The sequence below is a fragment of the Mus caroli genome, chromosome 8 (genome assembly GCF_900094665.2).
Source record: "Mus caroli chromosome 8, CAROLI_EIJ_v1.1, whole genome shotgun sequence".
NCBI classification, from domain to species: domain Eukaryota; kingdom Metazoa; phylum Chordata; class Mammalia; order Rodentia; family Muridae; genus Mus; species Mus caroli.
The window spans coordinates 102585207-102608517 of record NC_034577.1 but is presented as its reverse complement, the minus strand read 5'-3'; the positions used below and the strand labels follow the sequence as shown (position 1 = coordinate 102608517).

General features: G+C 45.9%; 1 protein-coding gene across 4 annotated transcripts in view; it reads left to right on the top strand.

Annotated features, from left to right (window-relative positions):
- The window catches only part of Wdr59 (WD repeat domain 59), a 72660-nt gene that overhangs the window by 13983 nt on the left and 35366 nt on the right, over positions 1-23311 (top strand). For all 4 annotated transcript variants that reach the window (XM_029480629.1, XM_029480628.1, XM_021170561.2 and 1 more), the window contains exons 2-13: positions 1950-1999; positions 3384-3519; positions 5302-5387; positions 6774-6854; positions 9607-9644; positions 10775-10863; positions 13303-13419; positions 14818-14895; positions 16945-17101; positions 19894-19973; positions 21418-21550; positions 21663-21787. In XM_029480629.1, coding sequence (XP_029336489.1) covers positions 1950-1999; positions 3384-3519; positions 5302-5387; positions 6774-6854; positions 9607-9644; positions 10775-10863; positions 13303-13419; positions 14818-14895; positions 16945-17101; positions 19894-19973; positions 21418-21550; positions 21663-21787 — 1170 coding nt within the window. The remainder of the gene's footprint in view (positions 1-1949; positions 2000-3383; positions 3520-5301; positions 5388-6773; positions 6855-9606; positions 9645-10774; positions 10864-13302; positions 13420-14817; positions 14896-16944; positions 17102-19893; positions 19974-21417; positions 21551-21662; positions 21788-23311) is intronic.

The window sequence follows — 23311 nt, the reverse complement described above, 5'->3', positions numbered from 1 at the left end:
ATCTATCAGAATTTCTATTTTTAAAAGCTGAAGAATAATCTACTGTGATGGTGACTACTTTTCTTTAATCTTCCATTCATCCCCTGATGGATACTTGGGCTCCTTATTCATGTCAGTAAACCACTGGCCACACTAGAGGAGTATTTTATTAATTAGCCTTGTGTAGCAGGCACAAGGGGTATGCATCAAGAACCCAGAATCTTGGGGCTATGGTCAGATCCTCCATGAGATGCCCTCTAGAAAGATGCTGCTCCCTGTTGGAGAAGCCATCTTGTTCTCTTTACAGCATTAATCTGTACATTACACAGACGGGTTCTAGAGCTGGTATGGCGCCAAGCTTGCCCATGCAGCTAGGGTTCCCTCTGCTCAGGATTCTAGGGCATTATGAAGGATGTTCTATCCACTTTTCACCCTCTGGGCGAACAGTCTGGCTTCATGTCTCCAGGACTAGGGATGACATGGTTTTTGAGTGGTAGATATGTGTGAGAAAACCATTAGTGAAGCCAATGGGGGTGGGGTTGGTGCTGCCATTCATAGGTTATGATTGTGGCAGCATTCACAAAGTGAGTTCTTCTAGCATGCTCTCTTGGAAAGAACTGAGAGCATTTAGTGACCAAACAGATGATACAGGAATGAGAGGGTAAGGCTATAACTGCCGGATTCAGGCAGCCACATGCCGTACCTTCATTAGCCTTGGTCCAGACTTGGAGATGAGGCTCTGAGTCATGACATTGATGCTCACTAGGATCTGCGAGATGGAATTTCAGACTGAATGTGGATGGGACACATTAGTAACAATATTACCTTGGAGGATAGTGAGGTGCAGGGGTCCGTGTGACAATGTGCTCAAAGTACATTGTGAACTTGCATAACAATAGCTTCATGTAACCCTTTAATAAACAATGGCTAAAATTTTTTTTTTTTTTTTTTTTTGTGGTTTTTCGAGACAGGGTTTCTCTGTGTAGCTCTGGCTGTCCTGGAACTCACTTTGTAGACCAGGCTGGCCTCGAACTCAGAAATCCGCCTGCCTCTGCCTCCCGAGTGCTGGGATTAAAGGTGTGTGCCACCACGCCCGGCTTCAATGGCTAAAATATTAAGAATAAAACCTTGGATCCAATAGGGATGGTATTTGAGAAATATGCCATATGGCTTCAAGAAGGTCCCATGTGCTGTGGAAAGAAATGGGTGTTCTATGGGTATGTAGGTAGCAATGTTCCAGGTTAGCTTCTGGAGGAGAAGGTCTTGTTAGTAGCTGTTTCTTGCTCTGTGCTAGTCAGATTCTCTGAGGGCTCTAGAACATCTTTCTTCTCAACTTAGAATATGCTGTCTTGGTTGTGTATAGTCCTGGTGTATGTGTGTGAGTGTGTGTGTGTGTGTGTGTGTGTGTGTGTGTGTGTGTGTGTGAAACAGAAGCAATCATTTGTCAAAGTGAATGTAAGATGTGGATGGGAGCCGGGTGTGGTGGTGCACACCTTTAATTCCAGTACTTGGGAGGCAGAGGCAGGAGGATTTCTGAGTTGGAGGCCAGCCTGGTCTACAGAGTGAGTTCCAGGACAGCCAGGGCTACACAGAGAAACCCTGTCTCGAAAACAAACAAACAAACAAAAAAGATCTGGGTGGGAACTAAAAGAGCAATGGTTCGCAACCCTTTGGCAAACTTCTATCTCCAAAAACATACTACAATTCATTAACAGTAGCAAAATTATAGATATGAAGTACTAATGCAGTAATTTTATGGTTGGGGGGATCACCACAGCTGAGGAACTATATTAAAGGGTCACAGCGTTAAGAAGGCTGAGAGCCACTGGAAAGTGCAGAACACTAACACCTGAGGATGGATTATTGTCAGCCAAGGACTTCCTGAGAAACAGGAAGAAGAATCAAAGGTAGGTCTGTCTTCTGCCCTGGTTATTTTGTCAGTAGAACTAAAACTGTGTTCCTTCTCACAGGCGACTGCCATGTCTGTGGACTGTCTTGGGCAGCATGCAGTGCTTTCTGGGTAAGTGAGCTTTTGGAGTTTGTCTCCAACAAGTTCTGGGGAACAAAGTATAAATAAGTTCCTGGGAAATCAAAAACTATCTTTATGTATGAGGACAATCTGAGGCTTTAGTATTCATATCCTAAGGACCACAAGGGCACTTGCAGGGGTTATTTGAGGTTTTGTTTGGTCTTGTTTTTGTTTTGTCTCTCATAGGTAAGCAGTGAACTCACATTTTAGTGATTTGTAGTTTGGCCTTGAGTTGACAGTGTTCTTGTCACCACACTGTCTCACTGAGGAATCGGTCTAGTATGGTTAGAGAGGTGGTTGGGGCGGGTTGAGGGGATCTGGGCTCTCTGGACACTTATTCAGTTTACCTAACTGGGCTTTGGTTTGTTTTTTTTTTTCCTGAAAGAATTAAAAAAATGATTGTGTGTGTGTGTGTAACCTCAGGTGTCATTCCTCAGTCACGGTCTACTTTGTTCACTTTTGAGGTAGGTTTTCTTGTTGGTCTGGAACTCACAGATAACACAAGCCTGGCTGAGCAGCCAGCTCCAGAGAGCTATCTGTCTCCTCTTCCCCAGGAATGAAATTACTGCAGGGATGTTAATTCATTGACCAAGCAAGGTTTCTTTCTTAAAAATTATGTAGCATTCTTTTTTTTTTTTTTTTTTTTTTTTTTGAGACCGGGTTTCTCTGTGTAGCCCAGGCTGTCCTGGCACTCACTCTGTAGACCAGGCTGGCTATTGATTGACACTGTAAACTTGCTATTGACATCTTTACTATGTTACTTTAATTGTTATGCCTTTTTCTTGGGTCATCAGTTCTTCCAGATAGATCTGGTTTTCATTTCCAAGTAGTAGACTTGCAGAGGAATTTGAGATTTTTCTGCAGGATTTCGGTCCAGTAACAAGAATGTTTAACACATTTATTGACTGTAAAGCTCTGTGCCTGGTAATACCGGGCTTATAAAGATATTTTAGACATCGTGTAGTTTCCAGACCTACAGGTGAATTGAGACAAGAGCCTTAGCATTTGGTAGACTTCTTATAGAGAAAACACAGTTGAAATGCAGCTCCTGCAGTGGGATTAATATGGATCTCAGCCATGGGCACTGAGAAAGGCTGGGGGAGGAGCTGAGCTCAGAGGGACCAGACACACTCTGATGCATGGATGTGGGAGTGAAGGCCAACCATAGAAGTAGCTGTCACAGAGACACTGTCCCCTTTGCGTAACCATCAGCTTGGGTGGCACTTGCCACCTGTGTGCCTTTGACAATAGATTATTGTCATGTGCTAGTAACTGAGAGTTTGGGGCAAGCTGTATGCAATTCTGGATGTGCTTTTCTAGCGCCATGTGCATGCTCTTACATTGCTGTAAGGCTATAACACTGATGTCCTTCTAGCCGAAGATTCCTGTACATCGTCAATCTAGATGCCCCTTTTGAAGGTCACCGGAAGATCTCCCGCCAGAGCAAATGGGACATTGGAGCTGTGCAGTGGAACCCTCATGACAGCTTTGCACACTATTTTGCAGCTTCGGTGAGTTCATTTAAGGAGTACCATTGAGAGCTGGCAAGTCTTTGTCCTGTACAAAGAAGAGAGTGTAGTCGTCACTGCTCAGTAAAAGGGGAAAAAGAGGTTTATGGAGCTGGAGAGATGACTTAGTGGTTAAGATCACTGGAATGATGACCTTCCAGAGGACCTGGGTTCGATTCCCAGCACCTACATGGTGGCTCCTGACTGTAACTTGAGTTCTAGGAGCTCTGACGCCCTCATCTAGCCTCCATGGGTACCAAGCATGAGCTTACTGCATAGATAACACAAAGGCTAAACACCCTCCCCCAATAAAAATACAAAAGGAGGTTTGCCCTGCAGGTTTGTATGTATAAGTAATTTGCTGCTGGCCCCTGGTCTGTGTCAGACTTTGTGTTTCTAGGGAGTGAATCCAAATATTTAATGAGAAGCAAGTGGATGCCTTCATTTCTGTGTATAGTGAGTTACCTTCCTTAGCGACAGTGTAACTAGCCAGGGATTGCATGGCAGATGACTTAAATATACTCCAAGGAGGAGGAATGGGAGCTGGTCCGAGCTGGCCTTCTTTTCCTTCAGAGGGGTCAAACACCTCATCCATCAGCAGCTAGAAGAGATGCTTCAGCAGTTAAGAGCAAGTACTGTCCTTTCAGAGGACTTGAGTTCAGTGCCTAACACCCACCTTGGGGGCTCGCAGCTGCCTGTAACTAGCTCCAGGGGACTTCTGGCCTCTCTGGCTTGCGTGGGTACCTGTACTCACATGCACATCCCCCTTCCCCACAGACAGATAATTAAAAAGAAATAAAACAAAAAATGTCTCATTCTTTCCAAGGATGGGATTCTTTCCTAATTGGAGTTCATTAGCTTGGTTAACCTCTGCAGGTTTTGAGTGCCTATTTGTAAGTTCCCCAGGATTATACCTAGCTTTGTTTTGTTTTCTGAGAAACTTACCACTCTCCAAAAAGATTTTGGGTCATGTCATCTCTGGCACCTTTCTCCAGATCCTTTGCCACCATTCTTTTCTCTATAACAGTGGCTTTCAACCTGCCTGATGCTGCGCCCCTTTAACATAGTTCCTCATGTTGTGGTGACCCCCAACCATAAAATTATTTTTGCTGCTATTTCATAGCTATAGTTTTGCTACTCTTATGAACCACAACGTAAATATCTAATATGCAGATAGTCAACCCCTGTGAAAGGGTTATTTGACCCCCAAAGGGGGTCACAACCCACAGATTGATAACCACTCCCCCAGAGCAACTGTAGATTTCTGTGCCTGACCCCTTATGAGTACTATTGTGTGTGTGTGTCATGTGGATATGTGTTCCTGCTCATGTGTGCGCGTGCGTATGTGTGTATCCGTGTGCACGTGTTTGCATGTGCACATACATGTATGTAGAGGCCAGAAGTCCTTGTGGGATGTCTTTCTTGACCATTCTCCACCATATTCTTTGAGGCAGGATCTCTTACTGAACCTGGAACTCACTAATTTGGCTCAGCTGGGTGGCCAGTAACCCCCAGAGTTTCTCCTCTCTCCATGTCCCCAGTGCAGAAATTCTGTTCCCAGCTTTTCATATGGATGCTGGGCATCAGACTCAGGCTCTTATGCTCGCTGACTAAGCTGTGTTCCAGTACTTAATGGACTGGTTTTTTAAAAGCTGAACCCAGAGCATCTGCCATAAAGTCAGCTCCTGTATGACCTCACCTCCTTTACCTTAGGCAGTTAGGAGAGCTAAGACCCCAGGTATGTGCCGAGCCACTCACTGTCTTCTCGTCCTCGCTTCCTCTCAGAGTAATCAACGGGTCGACCTTTATAAGTGGAAAGATGGCAGCGGGGAAGTTGGCACAACTTTACAGGGGCACACTCGAGTTATCAGGTAGGCATTGCCCCTGGGCAGCTCCTTGGCCTGTCTCACTTCGTCACAGTCCTTTGATGAATGAAAGGAAGACGCCAGCCTCTTCACATGCTTGACCTGCTGTATCGCCTTTGCCCTGAGTAGCCAGCAGGGCTCAGACTTCCAGGCAAAGTGCCTACAGATAACTGAGAGCACAGCCACTTAAAATTTAGGAAGTATAACTTGGCTACAGCCTAGACCAAAGTACAGGGTCAGGGCTGAGTTTTGCTGCAGGAAGGAGTTGTTGTTATGAAACAATCTCCCTATTTGGTGTCCGTAGTGGCCAGCATGCCAAGACACACAGGCAGCAGCCATGGGTGGAGCCTCAGGGGGCTCCTGCTTCAGAGCTGCCTCCACGAGGGGCTTGCTTTCCAGAGAGTTCCTTGATCCTCTTTTCTACAGGGTTGCTGTTTCCTTCTCCTGGAGAGTACTAGCAGGGAGTGTGGGGCTGGGGGAGATGACCTGGAAATGATAGGAAAAGTTAGTCATCTGACCTGGAAGTGATAGGAAAAGTTAGATACACAGTGTGTGTACACAATGTGTATACACAGTGTCTGAGGATTGCTGCCTTTCCTAGGACTGAGGGTAACAGGCAGGAAGGAACAGTTTTGTCACTGCTTAAGGTTTACCCAAGGCTCCCGTGGTTGGTAACTCAGAGATCACGCTATGCTTCCTTTTTGTTTTGTCTGTTTATTCAGAGACAGGGGAGAAGGAGAGAGTAGGGAGTGGAAGAGTGGGATTTGTTAGGGGAGGGGAGGAGCTTATGTTTTGTTTGCTGTTGTTTTTAAGGCTTAAGGGCAATTTAATAGAGTTGCAAAGAAAAGCTCCAGGGTTAGGTTAGCCACGATCTCACAGCCTCCAGGAGGAGGAAGGTGGAGAAGAGGACAAGGCCAGGCAGTTTAGGTCAAACCTGTGTGGAGGGTCAGCCACGTTTGTGGGGAGGGGAACTTTAGAGAAAGCATGCTTAGAAAGAGATAGAAAAAAAAAAAAAGAAAAGAAAAGGAAGCTGTGCTTTTATGGGTCAGGACTCAGAAAAAGGGCAGGATGGCCAGGAGCTTGCTGCAGCATCCTCCTGCTGCGGCCCTGCGGTGTCTGCAGCATCCGCCTCCGTGCATGTTGTGAGGTGAATGCCCCATGTGTTTTCAAGAGTAGACAGGATTATGGCCAGCAGTTCTAGGGAGACGGACCTGAGTTTCCTTCCCAGCTCGGTTAACTCTTGTTCTTTCGCACAGAGCTTCAGTGCCTTGCCCTGAGCCGTGTTAGGAGGCATACTTTGAAGACATGAAACCATTAGAAACGGAATTTGTTAGTGCTTTTGAATATGACATTGATGTTCTGTCTTTCTGTTGTTCTGTTTGTCTCTGTCAGCGACTTGGACTGGGCAGTGTTTGAGCCAGATCTCCTGGTCACCAGCTCTGTGGACACCTACATCTACATCTGGGATATTAAGTAAGAACAATGAGAGGCCATAGCCTTTTGGTGGAGCACTGAGAACTTTGTTAGAGCTTAAGCGTCTTAGTTTGGTTCCCATGGATGCAGATCCTAGACCAGGCTGTGAGAGCAGGTATAGTAAGAGGTAAGAGAAGAGCTGCCAGGGATAAAGAAGACAGACAAGCCGGGCATGGTGGTGCACGCCTTTAATCCCAGCACTCGGGAGGCAGAGGCAGGCGGATTTCTGAGTTCGAGGCCAGCCTGGTCTACAAAGTGAGTTCCAGGACAGCCAGGGCTACACAGAGAAACCCTGTCTCGAAAAACCAAAAAAAAAAAAAAAAAGAGAAGACAGACAGTTATGGACGGCCACGAGGAAACTCCTTCCTCAGCTGTGACCCGAGGAGGGCCTGGGGAACAGGGGACTGCAGTCAGAGCTGATGGCTGCCCCCAGAAGTCTGAATGCCTTGACTCTTTAGGCTTGCCAGGGTTCTGGAAAGCAATCTTCAGAGACCAGACGCTTTGGCAAAGCAGCACAGATGCTGGCATTTGCGAGTTGAGCTGGTCTGCAGAGGGGGCAAGTGATGAGTTGCTAAGACATCTGCTTAGCTCTTATGGCTCTGTGAGGCTTCTGTTCCCCGTCTGTCTGGGGTGGGACGGGGTAGGGAAGCCAATGGCCTCATCATATGGTTGTACCTCATGAAGTAAAGCCAAAGGAGCTCCCGGCCTGAGGCCTGCCGTGCCCAGGAGCAGCTCTTTTGCTGATGGTCAGAGCTGGTCATTCCGAGTGGGCCCCCTGTGTACTGGAGGCCCCGTGGCTGCCAGGTCACTATCTCCCACATGGCAGGGACTTTTATCGTTTTACCCCACCAGCTGGGAGTGTAGACAGGTGACAAGCCAGAGATGGAGGGGGACAGACTGTTCAAACCAGCAACAGTGGTCTGAGGCAGTAAGGTGTGTGTATCTAACCTGACCAAATATGGCCACCTTACCTGCAGACCAGCTCTTAAGTCTATGGGTCTCAGGACAACACCTGAGGAGAATCATGGCGTTCTGAAGTAGAAGAGGGGAGCCTTCAGCAAATGGAGAGTCCTCAGGGAGCCAAGCAAGGGCCAGGACTGGGGAGTACCGCTCATGTACATGCAGCAGCAAGTGCTTTCATCATTCAGACACCGAATTAGCCCAGCGTGGCGGCACACGCCTTTAATGCTAGCACTTGGGACGCAGAGGCAGGTGGATCTCTGAGTTTGTCGCTAACCTGGTTTACAGAGTGAACCCCAGGACACCCAGGGCCACACAGAGAAACCCTGTCTTAAAAACAAAAACAAAAAACAAAAAACAACAAAAAAAAGAAAGAATAGAAGAAGAAAATTTAAGGAAAAAAAAGAGAAAAGACCCTGAAGACCCTGAGTTGGCATTATTTAAGATACACTTGAAGACCCAGAATTGGCGTTATTATTTAAGATACGCCTGAAGACCCTGAATTGGCGTTATTATTTAAGATACGCCTGAAGACCCTGAATTGGCGTTATTATTTAAGATACGCCTGAAGACCCTGAATTGGCATTATTTAAGATACGCCTGAAGTGGTGAGGCTGTTAGAACACAAAATTGGCAACAAGAAAAGATTTTTTTTCTTAAGATTTATTTTATTTATTTAAGTACACTGTAGCTGTCCTCAGACACACCAGAAGAGGGCATTCCATTATGGATGGCCGTGAGCCACCATGTGGTTGCTGGGATTTGAACTCAGGACCTCTGGAAGAGCAGAGGGTGCTCTTAACTGCTGAGCCATCTCTCCAGCCCCAAGAAAAGATTTTTGAACATTCAGTGACCTAAAAATTAATTCAAAATCAACCACAGAATGAATCTGAGGTGTTTTGATTTTACACCTGTTTTATAAACCCGTGAGCCCCAGGGTTACATAAAAATGTCTTAGTTGAAAATGGAATGTTAATTTGGGAAGTTTAAGAAACAATAAATAGTGAGCTTCCTTAATAACCAGGGCGCCACCTGCTTCTCTCATGTGTCTCTGTGGAAGTTACCCCCTCTGACTCTGCAGTCAACTGTTGCACTGTTTTGTATCCAGAGTAATTATTCTTCACTAAAAATTGCAATGTCATATGTTTGTAACTACATTATCTTGTCTGCAAAGCTTTGTCTTACAAATTGTAAACTTTACACCTTAAACAACCCCCCTTTCCCTGCAGCACTTGGAACGAAGCACTCAGCTCTTGCCAGCTGCAGTTCCAGTTTCTTTCTAATGGGTCTGACCACCTCAGCTACCTCCTATAAGAAGGTAGTTCTTATAAGGAGGGATTCTGATTCTCTTTTTGAGGCAAGGTCTCACTCTTCATTATGGCTGGTTTGGAACTTGCTATGTTGACCAAGGTAGCCTGGAAATGACAGAGATCTACCTGCCTCTGCCTCCTGAGTATTGCTTGGGCTTAAAGGTGGGGACCCATGGCCAGCACAGGGTTCTGACTCTTATGGTTTCCTCTCCTGTCAGATATCACACATGGGCTACCTGGGTTGTGATGAACGTTGTAATTTGTTTCTGTGGATCCACTCAAATGATTTGAAACCCAGGCTTTCTTATCTGAAGCGTTGGACAAACAGATCTCTCTTTACACATTATTTTACGGTTCTTAAAGCACTGTAAAGTCTAAATGTCCCTAGAATAGAGTACCAGAGTGTGAGCAGACAGTGGAGCGTGCTGTCTGGCTCTTGGTACATGATGATGAGCATTTGAGTTCTGCTTTCTCTGTTTCAGAGACACAAGGAAACCTACTGTTGCACTGTCGGCTGTAGGTGAGTGTGTGCACCCTGGCTTGTCCTCCCCAGTTCCTTCCTGTTCATCCTTCGCACAACTCTTGACTGCCCACAGTCCATGCTCCATGGTGGCTAAGTCCCATGGTGCCAGATGCTTGCTTCAGGCTGACCTGACTCTGCTCCAAGCTTCTCACCATTAGCTTCAATAGTTGTTACCATATGTTCCATTTTGTTTCACCCTCATTCCCTTTGTGATTATTTTGAAGCTAAATATGGGTATTATAGTACTTATCCCATGTTTTATTATGCATTACACATACGTACACATACACTCGTATGGAATCTCTGAAGGCTGGAAAGATGGCTCAGTTGGCAGAGTGCTTGCCTTCCAAGCGTGGACACCCCAGTTTTGATCCCCAGCACTCATGTAAAATAAGCCAGGTGTGATGGTGCGTACTTCCTGTCCCAGATCTAGAGAGGGAGAGACAGGAGGGTCCCTGGGGCTCACAGGCCAGCCACCCAGCCTAATTGGTGAGCTTAGGCCAGTTCTTGTTATCCCAAGTCCATGTGCTCAGAGCCAGTGGCCAAAACTACCTGTGCTGATGGGGAGATGACAGTCAAGAGGGATGTGTAGAGCGGGGCATGGTGATGCACAGAAGCACGCGGAACTCTGTGGGTTCAAGGCCAGCCAGGTCTGCATAGTGAGATCTTGTCTCAAACAAGAAAAACAAAAGGAATAGGGTACAGAGCGTGTGGTCAAAACTGCCTAACCTGGAGCTGATTCTAGGGCTTGAGTTAGTGTTTCCCTAAGACGATATGTAGAAACAACAATGACAGAGTAGGGTGGGAGGGGTCAGAGTGAGTCAGATTCTTAGGACAACAGTGTTACTAACCTAACTATCCCCTCCTGCTCCCGTAAGAGGCTCCTCACCCCAATAGTGTGTGTCTCCCTTGGAGATGATTTCCTCGGAGGGGACTGTGTTGTTGCTCCTACGTGTGAACTCGCTTGTTTACAGCTTCTTCTTAATCTGTACCAGCAGAGCCAGTGCCCTCATAGAAGCTGGACGGGCTTCCTGGACCAGGGCTTGTTACCCAGCATCCCTGGACATGCCCCCCTGCCTCGCAGGCATCGAGGGCAGCCACTCTCCCCATGTTGTTTTCCTTTGCAGCTGGTGCCTCCCAGGTCAAATGGAATAAGAAGAACGCCAACTACCTTGCCACCAGTCACGATGGTGACGTACGGATATGGGACAAGCGAGTGAGTGACCTGTCCGTTGTGACTTTTCCCTGTAGTTGGTGTTTGGTTCTTCCCAGAGGGTGTGGAGAGGATGTTGTTGAGTCCCAGGACTCACCTGAACACATTGAAGAGTGGGCATGGCAAGATGTCACTGTAACCAGATGACATTTGCTTCTCATCCGAGTTGCTGTTGAAGGCGGGTGGAAAATAAGCCCTTGTGATCAGTGGTTGGTAAACATGCCTTGACCTAAGGCTGAGCCCAACTTTGCTGCTCCCTGTTAGGACATCAGGGAAGCCACTACAACGGCTTTCCTGTCTTTGTCCGTTTTCCTGTTTTGTTTCTTTGAGACACGGTCTCACTGTGTATCCCTGCCCGGCTTGGAGCTTACTTTGTAGACCAGGACTGTGTAGACCAGGCTGGCCTTGAACTCACAGCCACCTGCCTCTGCCCATAGAGTCCTGAGATTAAAGATTTGTGTTGCCATGGCCAGCATGCTACCCTCTCCTGTCCCCCTCCCTCTTGAGAATAGTCTGCTGCAGAGGTGCCTCTGTAGCAAAAGCACTGTCTACCCCTTCTTCCTTCATTCCGAGTCCACATGGCATCTCACAACCATGAACTCCAGTTCTAAGGGGTCTGATACTCTCCTGTGGCCTTCTTGGGCACTAGGCTTTCATGTAATACACTTACATGCAGGCAAGGCACCCTTGCACAGAAAATAAAAATAAATAAACTTTTCCAAGGAGAGGGAGAACCTTGAAGTCTCTCCTTCCACTTCTGCATCCTGAGTACGGGATTACAGTGTGCTGCCAGCACACCTGGCCTCAGAATCTTTGTCTTCAAAATCAAGATAATAATAGTGAGTATATCAGTGAGGTCAAGCCTTTAGGACCCAGTGCTTGTAGGGAATGACCTACTCGCCTCCTGTCTCTGCCCCTGTTTGCAAAGTGAAAGCTTTGGTTTGGGGCCTCTGCCATTTTCAGTCCTCCCAGCATAGATCTCTGAGGCAGGGGACTGATTATGCTTACCTCTTCCTTTGTGTATTTTGTCAGCCTCAGATAGCCTCATGTACCATGTACTAGTGAGCATGCAGAGCTTGCCGTATGCTTCCTGTGTATAATGGATGGTCAGTTGGGAGTCTGCTCTCTTGGCATTAGTAGAGTGTGGTGGGTGAGGCTTTCCCTGCACTGACCACCTGCTAGTCCATGGGGTAATGACAGGCGGGAGAGTCAGCTCCATACAGTCTAGGGTACAATCACTGTTCCATGCTTTGTGAAATTTGGGGCTACAGATACTCAGCCTTTGTAGAGAGGGCGTCTTCATGACTGTCCCAACCCAGCTGCCGATAGTAAAGTCCTGGCTGTACAGAGAACACTACACATTTTTGAAAGAAAAGAGGGAAATGAAGCAGAGCTTGGGGGCTTGGGAGTGGCTCATCCTGTCTGCTGGCGAAGGCTGTAGGACCTGCTGGGGTGCGCTGCGCAGTGTGTAGGCTGAAGTCTGCCTCCCAGGGCTCTCAGAGAAGGAGAGTCCAAAAATCTGGAATGGCCTAGCAATGTCTGGTTTTGTTTTCTCTATCTTTGGTCCAGTCTACCAGTAGCCATCTTTCTGCCTGCCTGCCTGCCTTCTTTCCTTCCTTCTTTGAATCTGGTTGGTTTTATTCAGTTTACCACACATTTCAGTGTAAGTAAATGTTCTTAAAAAGGTGGGTTTGGCTCACATGTCTGTAATCCTAGTACTTACATGTTGAGGGGAGGAGTATTGTGAGTTCACAATTTATTCAATTAAATTGCACCCTATTTATTGGCTCGAGAAGTTGCTTTTGGTATTCTAGAGTTCCACGTAACCCTGACATACATGTCTTTAGTGTCTGAAGCTTCAGTTGAATTAGAATAACTGCATTACAAAAGGAAAATTGTAGTGTTTCTTTTTAAACATTTTCAAATTATGTCAGGAGTGGGAGGGATGGGGGAGGGATGGGGGAGGGAGGGAGGGAGGGAGGGAGAGAGAGAGAGAGAGAGAGAGAGAGAGAGAGAGAGAGAGAGAGAGAGGTGAGTATGTGAGTATGTGTGTGCACGCGCATAGGGTGTTTTGGAGCTCTTAGTACTCAGTCACTAAAATACTCTTACCCCCATGGTTGAGGTTTGGTTTGTCACAGTCCCTCTTCTTGTGTCAGAAGGGGAACAGAAATGTCCTCTCTGAAAGGAAAAGAAATAGCCATTACCTGCATCTTCTATTAAAATCACACACTAGGCTGGAGCAGGTAGACATGTGGAAGGGTCTGGGTAAGTCTTCTGTTGTTGGGTTTATTTGCTATGAACAAAGAGAGCTTATGAAAGGTTGAGGCTTAACTGTCCTGAGATCGTTAGTGTCCCCTCAGTGCCCAGCACACCGTTCGTTTTGTGGTAGCCATTCAATAGAGTTCTTTCAAAGTCAACAAACACGATGTCATTGTGCTGCAGAAACCCAGTACAGCCGTGGAGTATCTAGCAGCCCACCTCTCCAAGATCCACGGCCTGGACTGGCACCCAGACAGTGAGCACATCTTTGCCACCTCCAGTCAAGATAACTCTGTCAAGGTGAGTGGTTCCCACTGGGGCCATTGGAGGAGCTTTGTGTGGCAGACGTTAGGGATGCGTGGTAGCATTTTGGAAGGAAACATGCAGTTTGCTGTATGCTCCATGTGCTTCATGAGTGCACGTGCTCCTTGGGGGCCTGAGTGTGTCAGCCCGGCTCTGCTGACCAGCAGATGCGATAGTGTAGCAGCGGACTGATCCTGAGTGTGTCAGCCCGGCTCTGCTGACCAGCAGATGCGATGGTGTAGCAGCAGACTGATGAGCCTCTGAATCTGTTCAGATTTCTTTCCCTCTCTGCAATTCAGAGGCAGAAAGCATTTAGGAAAGAAAAGTTTATCTGAAAAGGATTTGTAAGGAAGCCAGATGTACACACAGAGGTAAAGAGGCCCACACAAGGGTTAAAGCCACCAAGATTGTCCTTTATCTGTTCATGGTGGCAAGCCAGCAGTTCCTCATCAAATTATCATATCTGTAACAGTTATGTCCTCACACATCAGCATTGACAGGATAGAGCTTTGCTAGTCTCGAACTTAAGACCTGCTCAAGGTTTATGTTCAGGAGCCCTGTCAGTTTTGATTGATCTTAGAGACAGTGTTTCTTCTTGTTTTCTGTAGCTGTGGCATCAGGCTATGCACCCTTGATCAAAGCGGTGATGGGGTAGGGTCATCTCTGCTCCACCATCCTTCTGCAGTCAAGTCTCTATCCCTGCAGGTCAGCACTTGGCCACAGAAGTTGGCTTAGCAATTTTGTGACTTCATCATCATCAACATGTTTAATTGGATTTACATAGCTGTACTCTTTCTGGTACAGTTAGCTAAAATTGAGCCCAAGCCTTTCTATGTAATGGACTGAAAGTTCTCTCTGGAGGTTTGTAAATCCCCTGCATTGTGTTGGGAAGTGACATGTTTGTCTGTTTGTTCATTTGGGTTTCTGTCCCTAATCTCCCAAACTCAGGAAACAGGAACATACGCCAATCTGCATTTGGGAAAGAGATTAGTAGCATCCTGCAGTGTTTGTTGTAAAGATTGTGTAAGATTAAAGAGAAAAGTTTTAAATGTCTGTCTGATGGCCGTGAGTTGCCTAGTGTTAAATTGCTTTTAGTTGTAATGTAGGGTCAAACCCATCATTTTACCTTTTAGCTACAGTGGTTATTTGAGAGGCAGTTGCTCTGCCCTGTGTGTCCTGTTGAGGTCTAGAAATCCTCATGCGATGTTGACTAGTGTAGATGGAAGGGCTCTCTGTGTGTCTGACAGTACCGTGGTTATAGAGGAGGAACTGAAAACACACTATTGAAATATTTCTTTGGAGGATGAAAAGCAGTGAGCTTGAGGGCCATGCTTACTTCAGTTGCTGAGCTTTTAAAAATGGCATTTATTATTTCTCAAACTTTCTGTCTTGTAGTTCTGGGATTACCGCCAGCCTCGGAAATACCTCAATATTCTCCCTTGCCAGGTGCCTGTCTGGAAAGCCAGATACACGGTGAGTGAGCTGTTAAACCTCTTGTCTGGAGTGTACATTTTTCTGATTTCTTTGTGAGGGAGTTTCTCCTCTGTCTTGGTGTACAGTAGTGGCCTTAGGTGCTCAGCCTCCGGGGTGCTCGGTAGGTGCTCCACAGAGAAGCAGGCTTGTGTGGGTTCTTAGTCACCGAAGTAGCTCAGCAGGGTAGGATGGAGAAGAGGGGCCAGAGACGGACACTGCTGAGGTATAGGAGAAAGAACGCTGGTGTAGACTCAGAGGACCTGGTTTGGGGCCAGCTTAATGTTTTTGTAGCCTTGGAAAACATACTTCATTTTAAGTCGTAGTTTTTTTCAGTTGCAAAGTTGAAGAACACTTTTCACTCTGCCCTTTATATGTTTTAAAAGGATTTTGTGTTTATTTATCTCTGTGTGTGTACCATGCATGTCAGTGTCCATAGGCTAGAAGAGCGTGTTGGAGCCCCTGGAGCTGAGTTACATGCAGTTATGAATCTGCCAACATGGGTGCTGAGAGTGGAACTTGGGTTGTCTGGAAGGGCAACAACCATTCTTAACTGCTGAGCCATCATCCCGGCTCAAAGATTTTATTGTTATTTTTTCATATGTGTGTACATATAGCATGGGAGTGCAGGTACTCACAGAGGTTAGAAGAGGGCGTCATATCCCTTGGAGCTGGAGGCGTTTGTGGGTTGCCTGCAGTGGATGCTGGGAATGGAACTTGGGTTTTCTGGAAGAGCAGCATCTTAATTGCTGCTGTCTGTTCTGGCCCCCAACCTTTTATTATTGTGATAATATTTGCCATTCTAAAGTGGACAGTTTCATGGCATTTGGAATATCAATCTGCCTTCCATTGGTAATAATGTATATGAATGTCCTTTGTAAATCACAGAATGCTACAAGTAGCCGGTTATCCACCTCCAGCCATTTTCCATGGCACAGTGATAGCTGTGAGTCAGAGATAAGTGTATCTTCTCTAATGTCACTTTGAAAGCAAGCACCAGGATGAACAAAACAACATTTATGCATTAGGCTGTCACCCTGGGACATTGTGAAGCGAAGAAGATAATTGGACATTATGTTGTTTTGCATCTGGGATCACTTGCCAAGAAATGAGACACAGTTCTTAGGAGCTGACATCTCTGCATTCATGTTTGCTTTAAAAAATAAACAGGAAGGTTGGGGAGTGTTATGGGGAGGGGACGGAAAGATAAATAGATGTGCTCTTGTGTAACTATGTGTTTTTCCTTCAATAACAGTCGGGTTATAAACCAAACGGGCCCTCAGTTCCCCTGCAGACTGGGTTTTACTAAGTCAAACAGCAATCCTGGGGTAGTTAAGTTCTGCGTTGATTCCGTGTTGTTCGGAGGCAGTGAGAGGGTGATGCTTCCTGCGGACGGTGTTCTGCTGGCCCGTCTGCCTGCAGATTTTCCCAGCCAGCTTTGCATACTCACGGAGAGGAGCTAGGACATGGACCAGAAAGAACCATTTGCTTATGGTAGAATTTCCAGAGTTATCCAAGCATTTGGCTTAGTCTCATATTTCATTTGCTGTGTTCCATAGAGGCTGTATGTAATAGACATCATATGATATTTGACAAAATTTTCCCCAGATGAGTTTGAGCTTTCCATAATTTTTTTTTAAAGATAGGTTCTAAGCTGGGCAGTGGTGGCACACATTTAATCCTGGCACTCAGAAGGCAGAGGCAGGTGGATCTCTGAGTTCGAGGCCAGCCTGGTCTACAGAGTGAGTTTGAGGACAGCCAGGGCTACACAGAAAGACCCTGTCTTGTAAACTTAAAACAAAACAAGAAAAAGATAGGTTCTTCCTGTGTAGCCATGGCTATCCTGGCCTGTAATTTGAGATGTCGACCAGGCTAGCCTCAAAGGTGTGGCAATTCTCTTGCCTCTGCTTTCTCAGTGCTGGCATTACAGGTCTGAGCCACCATGCCTGGTGGCTATCATGTAGCTTATTTTAGTTAGGAACAATTCCAGCTTTGGTTTGGTTTTGGCTGATTCCACATGGAGTAAGTCCAGCTTCCCCTTCTTGGCTGCAGCCGTTCAGCAACGGGCTAGTGACCGTGATGGTTCCCCAGCTGCGGAGGGAGAACAGCCTGCTCCTGTGGAACGCGTCTGACTTGAACGCTCCAGTTCACACCTTTGTGGGGCACGATGATGTGGTGCTGGAGTTCCAGTGGAGGAGGCAGAAGGAAGGTGAGTGAGTGGGGAGGGCTGTGCTCTGATTTTCTCCTGAGCTCTGCTGGACATCTCTGCCAGTCATGTTGTCATAGTGAAGTAGCAGACCAGGGCTGGCTCTAGGGACTGGAATGGAAGGCAGGAAGGGAGGGCTGTGTTGAATTAGAGATGAATAAACAGAGTGTGCAACATTTTCCCTCTCCCTAGTTCTCTTCTCCAACTTCCATTGTATCTCTCTTGCTTGGAAGAGATCTGCTCCAGGAAGAAGTTGAGAGGTGTTTTTGTTGTTGTTGTTGTTGTTGTTGTTTTGTTTTTTGTTTTTTTGTTTGTTTTGTTTTTTGGGGTTTTTAAAAACCATTTCAAGGGCCAAAGACTTTAGAATCTTCCAGAGCCAAGCCATAACAATAGCAATTTAAAAAAAAAAGATTTATTTATTAATTTATTTTATGTATGTGTACGAGTACACTGTTGATGTCCTCAGACACACCAGAAGAGGGCATTGGATCCCATTACAGATGGTTGTGAGCCACTATGTGGTTGCTGGGAACTGAACTCAGGACCTCTGGAAGAGCAGTCAGTGAGTGCTCTTAACTGCTGAGCCATCTCTCCAGCCCACAATAGCAATTTTTACTGTGAGGGTTGCTGATGCCTTTAATCCCAGCACTCAGGAGACAGAAGCAGACCATGTCTGAGTTCAAGGCCAGCCTGGTCTACAGAGCCAGTTCCAGAACAGCCAGCGCTATACAGAGAAACCCTGTCTTGAAAGCAAACAAACAACAATCCTCCTCCCTGAAAAAACCCAAAACCTCATAAAACCTTAACAAACCAATAGCAGTTTTCCACCTACCCTCTTGTTCTCCTCCTTGCCTTCTTCTCTGTCTAGTCAGTCAGTCAGTCAGTCAGTCTGTCTATTGGTTCTGGAGATTAAACCTAGGACTTGCTGCTAAGGTATACCCCTGGCTTTCACTACCAATTTGTGAATCCCTAAAGCTGGTTTGAATTTGTATGTTTTTTTGAGCTTTCCACAAATTTAATTATTCTGAATGTATGCTTAAATTTGACCTTCTTCCCGACCTAATGTTGCTTTGGTATATTTTTACTACCATGTCTTCTTAGTCCGTTTTTGTTGGAGCGACCTTTGGCTTGGTCGTCACTGTGGGAATGGATCAGGATGTGGCAGCTAAGGGAAAAGGAAAGAACCAGTAGTCAGAGGGTTGGGTGTTGCTGAAGGATCACAGTGAAGAGAGAGAAAAACATGTAATTGAACAAAAAGGAAGATGTTTGGTCATTAGGAGAGAAATTCCAAAGCAGGCTGAGGCTAGAAGCCAGATACCTAGGTGGTATAAGGGAAGCAGCAGGAACTGCTGGCTACGCCCAGGACAAGGAGTAGAATGGAGAGTTGGTGAAGGCAGGAAGAGGATGTGTGAAGGAAGTCAGTGGTGAGAAGGACCCTTGGGAGTCTGTGGGAATGGCATGGAAGGTGCAGGGATTGGAGCTGAATTTACAGGACACTCAGGTCTACCCTGTCCTCAAAGCCCGTGCATGTGAGGACAGGTGTTGGATCAAAGCATTGATGCCCATGAACATGAGACTAGAGAATGGGGTTCAGCAGTGACTCAGAGAGGGTGAACTGAAATACTGGAGAAAATGCAGAGAAGGGACTGATGTGGGGACTCACCCTAGTCCAGAGCCCACTTACCCTGTTACTGAGTACAGAGCATGTTGTCTGTTGCCTTGGTTTCCCCATGTATGAAGTGAGGGAATTGAGTGAAATTTATTCTAAATTCTTTGTTGTATGAAGTTGGCCAGGAGGGAGATTGCAGATGCTCTGGAGTTACCTTAGTACCCTCATGCTTTATACGCTGTTTCACGGAGCACCCTAAATGAGTCATCCCTTTAGACCCAGTATCTAAAAAACACGATTCAGCTGATCAAGAGAGTTGAAAGGCTGAGTATTTACTTCATAAAGAGATGTGTCACTTTACCAAAAGAGAAAAAAACCAAAAACATTTTGAACAATGAGATCCCACGATGCATAGAACACAATTTATTTTTACACACCTACGAGCTCCTTGGGAGCACATTTGCAGAGGTCAAAGTTTAGGTGACACTAGGTCTTAGCGTCACTCCCTGTCTGTCAATTTGTCAATTATTATTTCACTTCATTTATGTTTCTGCTTTCTTGAGACTTCCCCAGGGAGTCCTAGCCTCTGCTGTTATATCTCCTGCTGCTTATCACCAGGATTTTATTGTATGTTTATCTGCTGGTCTCTTCCCACCATTGGAATGTGAGCTCTATAAAGCTAGATAATCTCATTTGTGCCACTGTTTGGGGCCTAGGCAGGTACCTGTCGGACTAAGGTGTGTAGTAACTATTTGTTGGTTATATGCACTGTGAATGAATCATACTCCACTGCTGTCTGTAACAAAATGGATGTCAAATCTGGATGATTTTTTTTAAAACACATTTTATTGATTTGTTGTGAATTTCACATCATCAGCCCCAGTCCCACTCATCTCCCTGTCTCCTCACCTTCTGCCCTTGCAACTTGGTGTCTAAAATAAAACACACACACAAACACAAAAACCAAACAAGGCATAGAAAACATCTCAGTATGGGAGCTATAGTGTGTCACAGTGTGTCCCAGAGTATACCCCTCTGTCCACACATCATCATTTACAAATGTTCATTACAGTCAGTCATTGGTCTGGTTCAAGTTCTGTGAGACCAACAATATTGACTCAGTGGATTTTTTGTTTTTGTTTTTTGTTTTTGTGTTTTTTTGTTGTTTGTTTTTTGTGATTTCTAGGATCCAAGGACTATCAACTGGTTACATGGTCCCGTGATCAGACCTTGAGAATGTGGCGAGTGGACTATCAAATGCAGAGGGTATGTATTCAGTGGTATTATAGAGTAATATTAAGTGGATGCACTAGAAATTTAACCAAAAGATACAAAAACTCAGAGAATGTTTGCTGACATTTAACATGTGCCTGTGGTGGTCTGGTGGCCTGTGCATGCCACACTGACTTGGAGGTCTTTCAGAACTAAAGTAGTCTTCGCTGTAAGGCTACAGACTCTATTTATGTCCCCTTTGCCCTAGTATTGCACACGACGGATACCACAGTGAGCACACGGCTTAGCCTTTCACTTGTCTCTCTTCCCCATGACTGGGGAGCCTGCCCTGTGCTCGTCAGCACCGCCTTCTCTGTGAAGCTCCCTCCAGTGCTTTCACATATGAGCATTTGTTGCTGACATCAATGGAAGTGGTACTTGTGTGCCACTCTGAACCGTCATGGGACAGTCCTGTTCTCATCCAGTGGCTGGATCACCTGACGGTGAGAAGCATGGCTCACTGGCACTTCATACCCCACAGCATTGAGAGCACCTTTCACACCAGCTCCCCCAGGGCTGATGGGAAATGCTGGGCGAAGATTACAGCACTGCTTAGTTTAAACTCACCTGAGCATTTTGGTCAAGTCTGCTACCTTATCACCTTTTAAATCTTTTTCTCCAGAACATACCATTTGGTCCAAATGCTTGGGCTTATGGTATTTGTGCTTGTGAGTTAGCTGAATAACTCCATTAAGACTTGGAATTTAAGTAGATTTTTTTTTTCCCTCAGCATTTTTACTCTGATCATGATGGAAAAAGACAATATGATAATAGAGTCAATTATCCTTTTTATTTAACCAAGGAATATTGATGATGGGTAAAACCTATTTGAGGGTACAAGTTCTTTTTTTTTTTTAAAGATTTATTTATTATATATGTATATATTTTTGGTGTTTTTTTGGTTTGTTTGTTTTTTTGGTTTTTCGAGACAGGGTTTCTCTGTATAGCTCTGGCTGTCCTGGAATTCACTTTGTAGACCAGGCTATCCTCAAACTCAGAAATCTGCCTGCATCTGTCTCCGAGTGCTGGGATTATATTTATTATATGTAGATACACTGTAGCTGTCTTCAGACACTCCAGGAGAGGACATCAGATCTCATTACAAATGGTTGTGAGCCACCATGTGGTTGCTGGGATTTGAACTCAGGACCTTCAGAAGAGCAGTCCGTGCTCTTAACCACTAAGCCATCTCCCCAGCTCGAGGGTGCCAGTTCTTGACTACTCTCTGTCCTTTATGATTCCCATTTTAAGGAAAGAACTCTTGAGTCAGACACAGTGACCATTTCTCTTACATCTCTAGCCCTACATCTTTATCCTTATGTTTTGGTTTTTTGGTTTTTGGTGTTGCTGTCAATCAAACGCAGGGTTTTGGGCACACTAGGAAAACACTTCAGCATTGAAGCCTACTCTCCACACCACCCTTTGCCCTCGCTTTCAGCTCTGTGCCAATGACATACTGGATGGTGTTGATGAGTTCATTGAGAGCATCTCTCTCCTGCCGGAACCAGAGAAGACCCCACATCCTCAAGACATAGATCACCAGCCCAGCTTAAGCCACGGAGAGGAAGATGGTAATGTAACTGATGTCCTAGGTGAGGGACCCCACTCTGCGTTCCAGAGTTACATAGCAGATACCCCAGAACTGACTAAAACATTTCCAATATTGCGGTTTTCTCCTGGTAGCCATAAAGGAAGACCCTCCCAGCAGTTTGCTGGAAGAGAAGAGATCAGACCAGCTAGGCCTCCCCCAGACTCTGCAACAGGAGTTCTCCTTGATCAACGTGCAGATCCGGAATGTCAATGTGGAGGTAAGGCCGAGTAATGCACTGAGTCTCTGTCAGTCAGAGCTGCCCAACACAGGCACTGAGAACTCTGGCCCTGTGGAAGAACAGGAAGCACACTTCACTGCTGAGCCATCTCTCTAGCTCCAGGCTTCATTTTTAACTCACAAGTTTCTGTAGAAATGGAAGTTTTAAAAACGTAGACATTTTTTGAAGCTCACGTACCATAGCATCTCCGTAGCACCCTTCTAGCCCCTTATTTTATGATGTTGGCTCAGGGAAGGCCTACTGATTGTCAAGAATACGGGGCAGGCTAATGGCAGAGCTGAGTTTGGCGCTGCATCTCCTGTCTCTCCATGCTATTATATGTTGCTCTTCCATCTCCCCTTTGTGAGCTAGTTTCCTCTTGTGTAAATTCAGAGTGAGAAGATGACCAAAGCCTCTTGCTCACTTAGTACTTGGAGCAGACCTGGATCAGCAGGTTGTTTTTCAGTGACGGAATCTAAGGAGAGTGAAGCCAGAAGATGAGACAATAAAGAAAACATTAACTTGGGATCAGGAGGTCTTAGGCTTATGTCTTAGGCTAAGCAAACTTACTAAGAAATACAGCATCTTACATATACAGTTTCCAGGGGAGACATGGATAAAGTCAGTAGAAACTGGCTGTCACACAATGGGACAAAGTCCACAAGATGCTAATCAAGCTGCTGTGTTGCACAAAGGGAGCCTGGTCTGCAATGTACTTGTGATACCACATGCTCAGCACAGTGGCCTTGGGACTGATAACTCCAGTCTCTTCAAGGGGAAAAGCCAAGTACCCAGGAACCAACACCTTAACTTGTTTGGTGCCCAGACAGCAGCCCCAGACTAAACCTTGCCAAGTCTGCTCCTGAGCAAGGACATAAAACTTGGTTCTTTTTGTTGTTTCAGCAGGGCCTCTGAAAGCCTTGGATTGGCCTGGCTCTCAATGTGGAACAGTGTGTGTGTGTGTGTGTGTTTAGGACTTCAAGATTCTTTGTTTCAGAGACCTGAGTATCACTCCAAGAAGGGCTTTGGGAGCTCAGGTATTTCACAATAGGAATGTGTATTTGTTGGTCTTTAAAGCTGTTTTGTAATGTAGAGTTACCACGCTTCACAGATGAAGAAATTGAGACACAAGGTACAAAATGACTTCAAAGGCCAGCAGCTGTTTGGTGGGAAGACATAATATTTGAATATTTAAATGTAGTTGTATAGTTGAGGTTTTTAGGTTTAGCTCTCTTCACTAACTTGACTTCAGTTGCTTTTTCTAGTTGGCCACAATGGAAATCAACAGACCTAAAGGCTACTTTAATGGCTTCTCTGTATCAGCTTAGCCTGCACTGCTGTTGTCCCAGTTGAGAGCAGTGGTGATCTGGTGAGAGCAGTGGTGGTCTGCTGAGAGCAGTGGTGGTCTGCTGAGAGCAGTGGTGGTCTGCTGAGAGCAGTGGTGGTCTGCTGGGAGCAGTGGTGGTCTGCTGAGAGCAGTGGTGGTCTGCTGAGCACAGTGGTGGTCTGCTGAGAGCAGTGGTG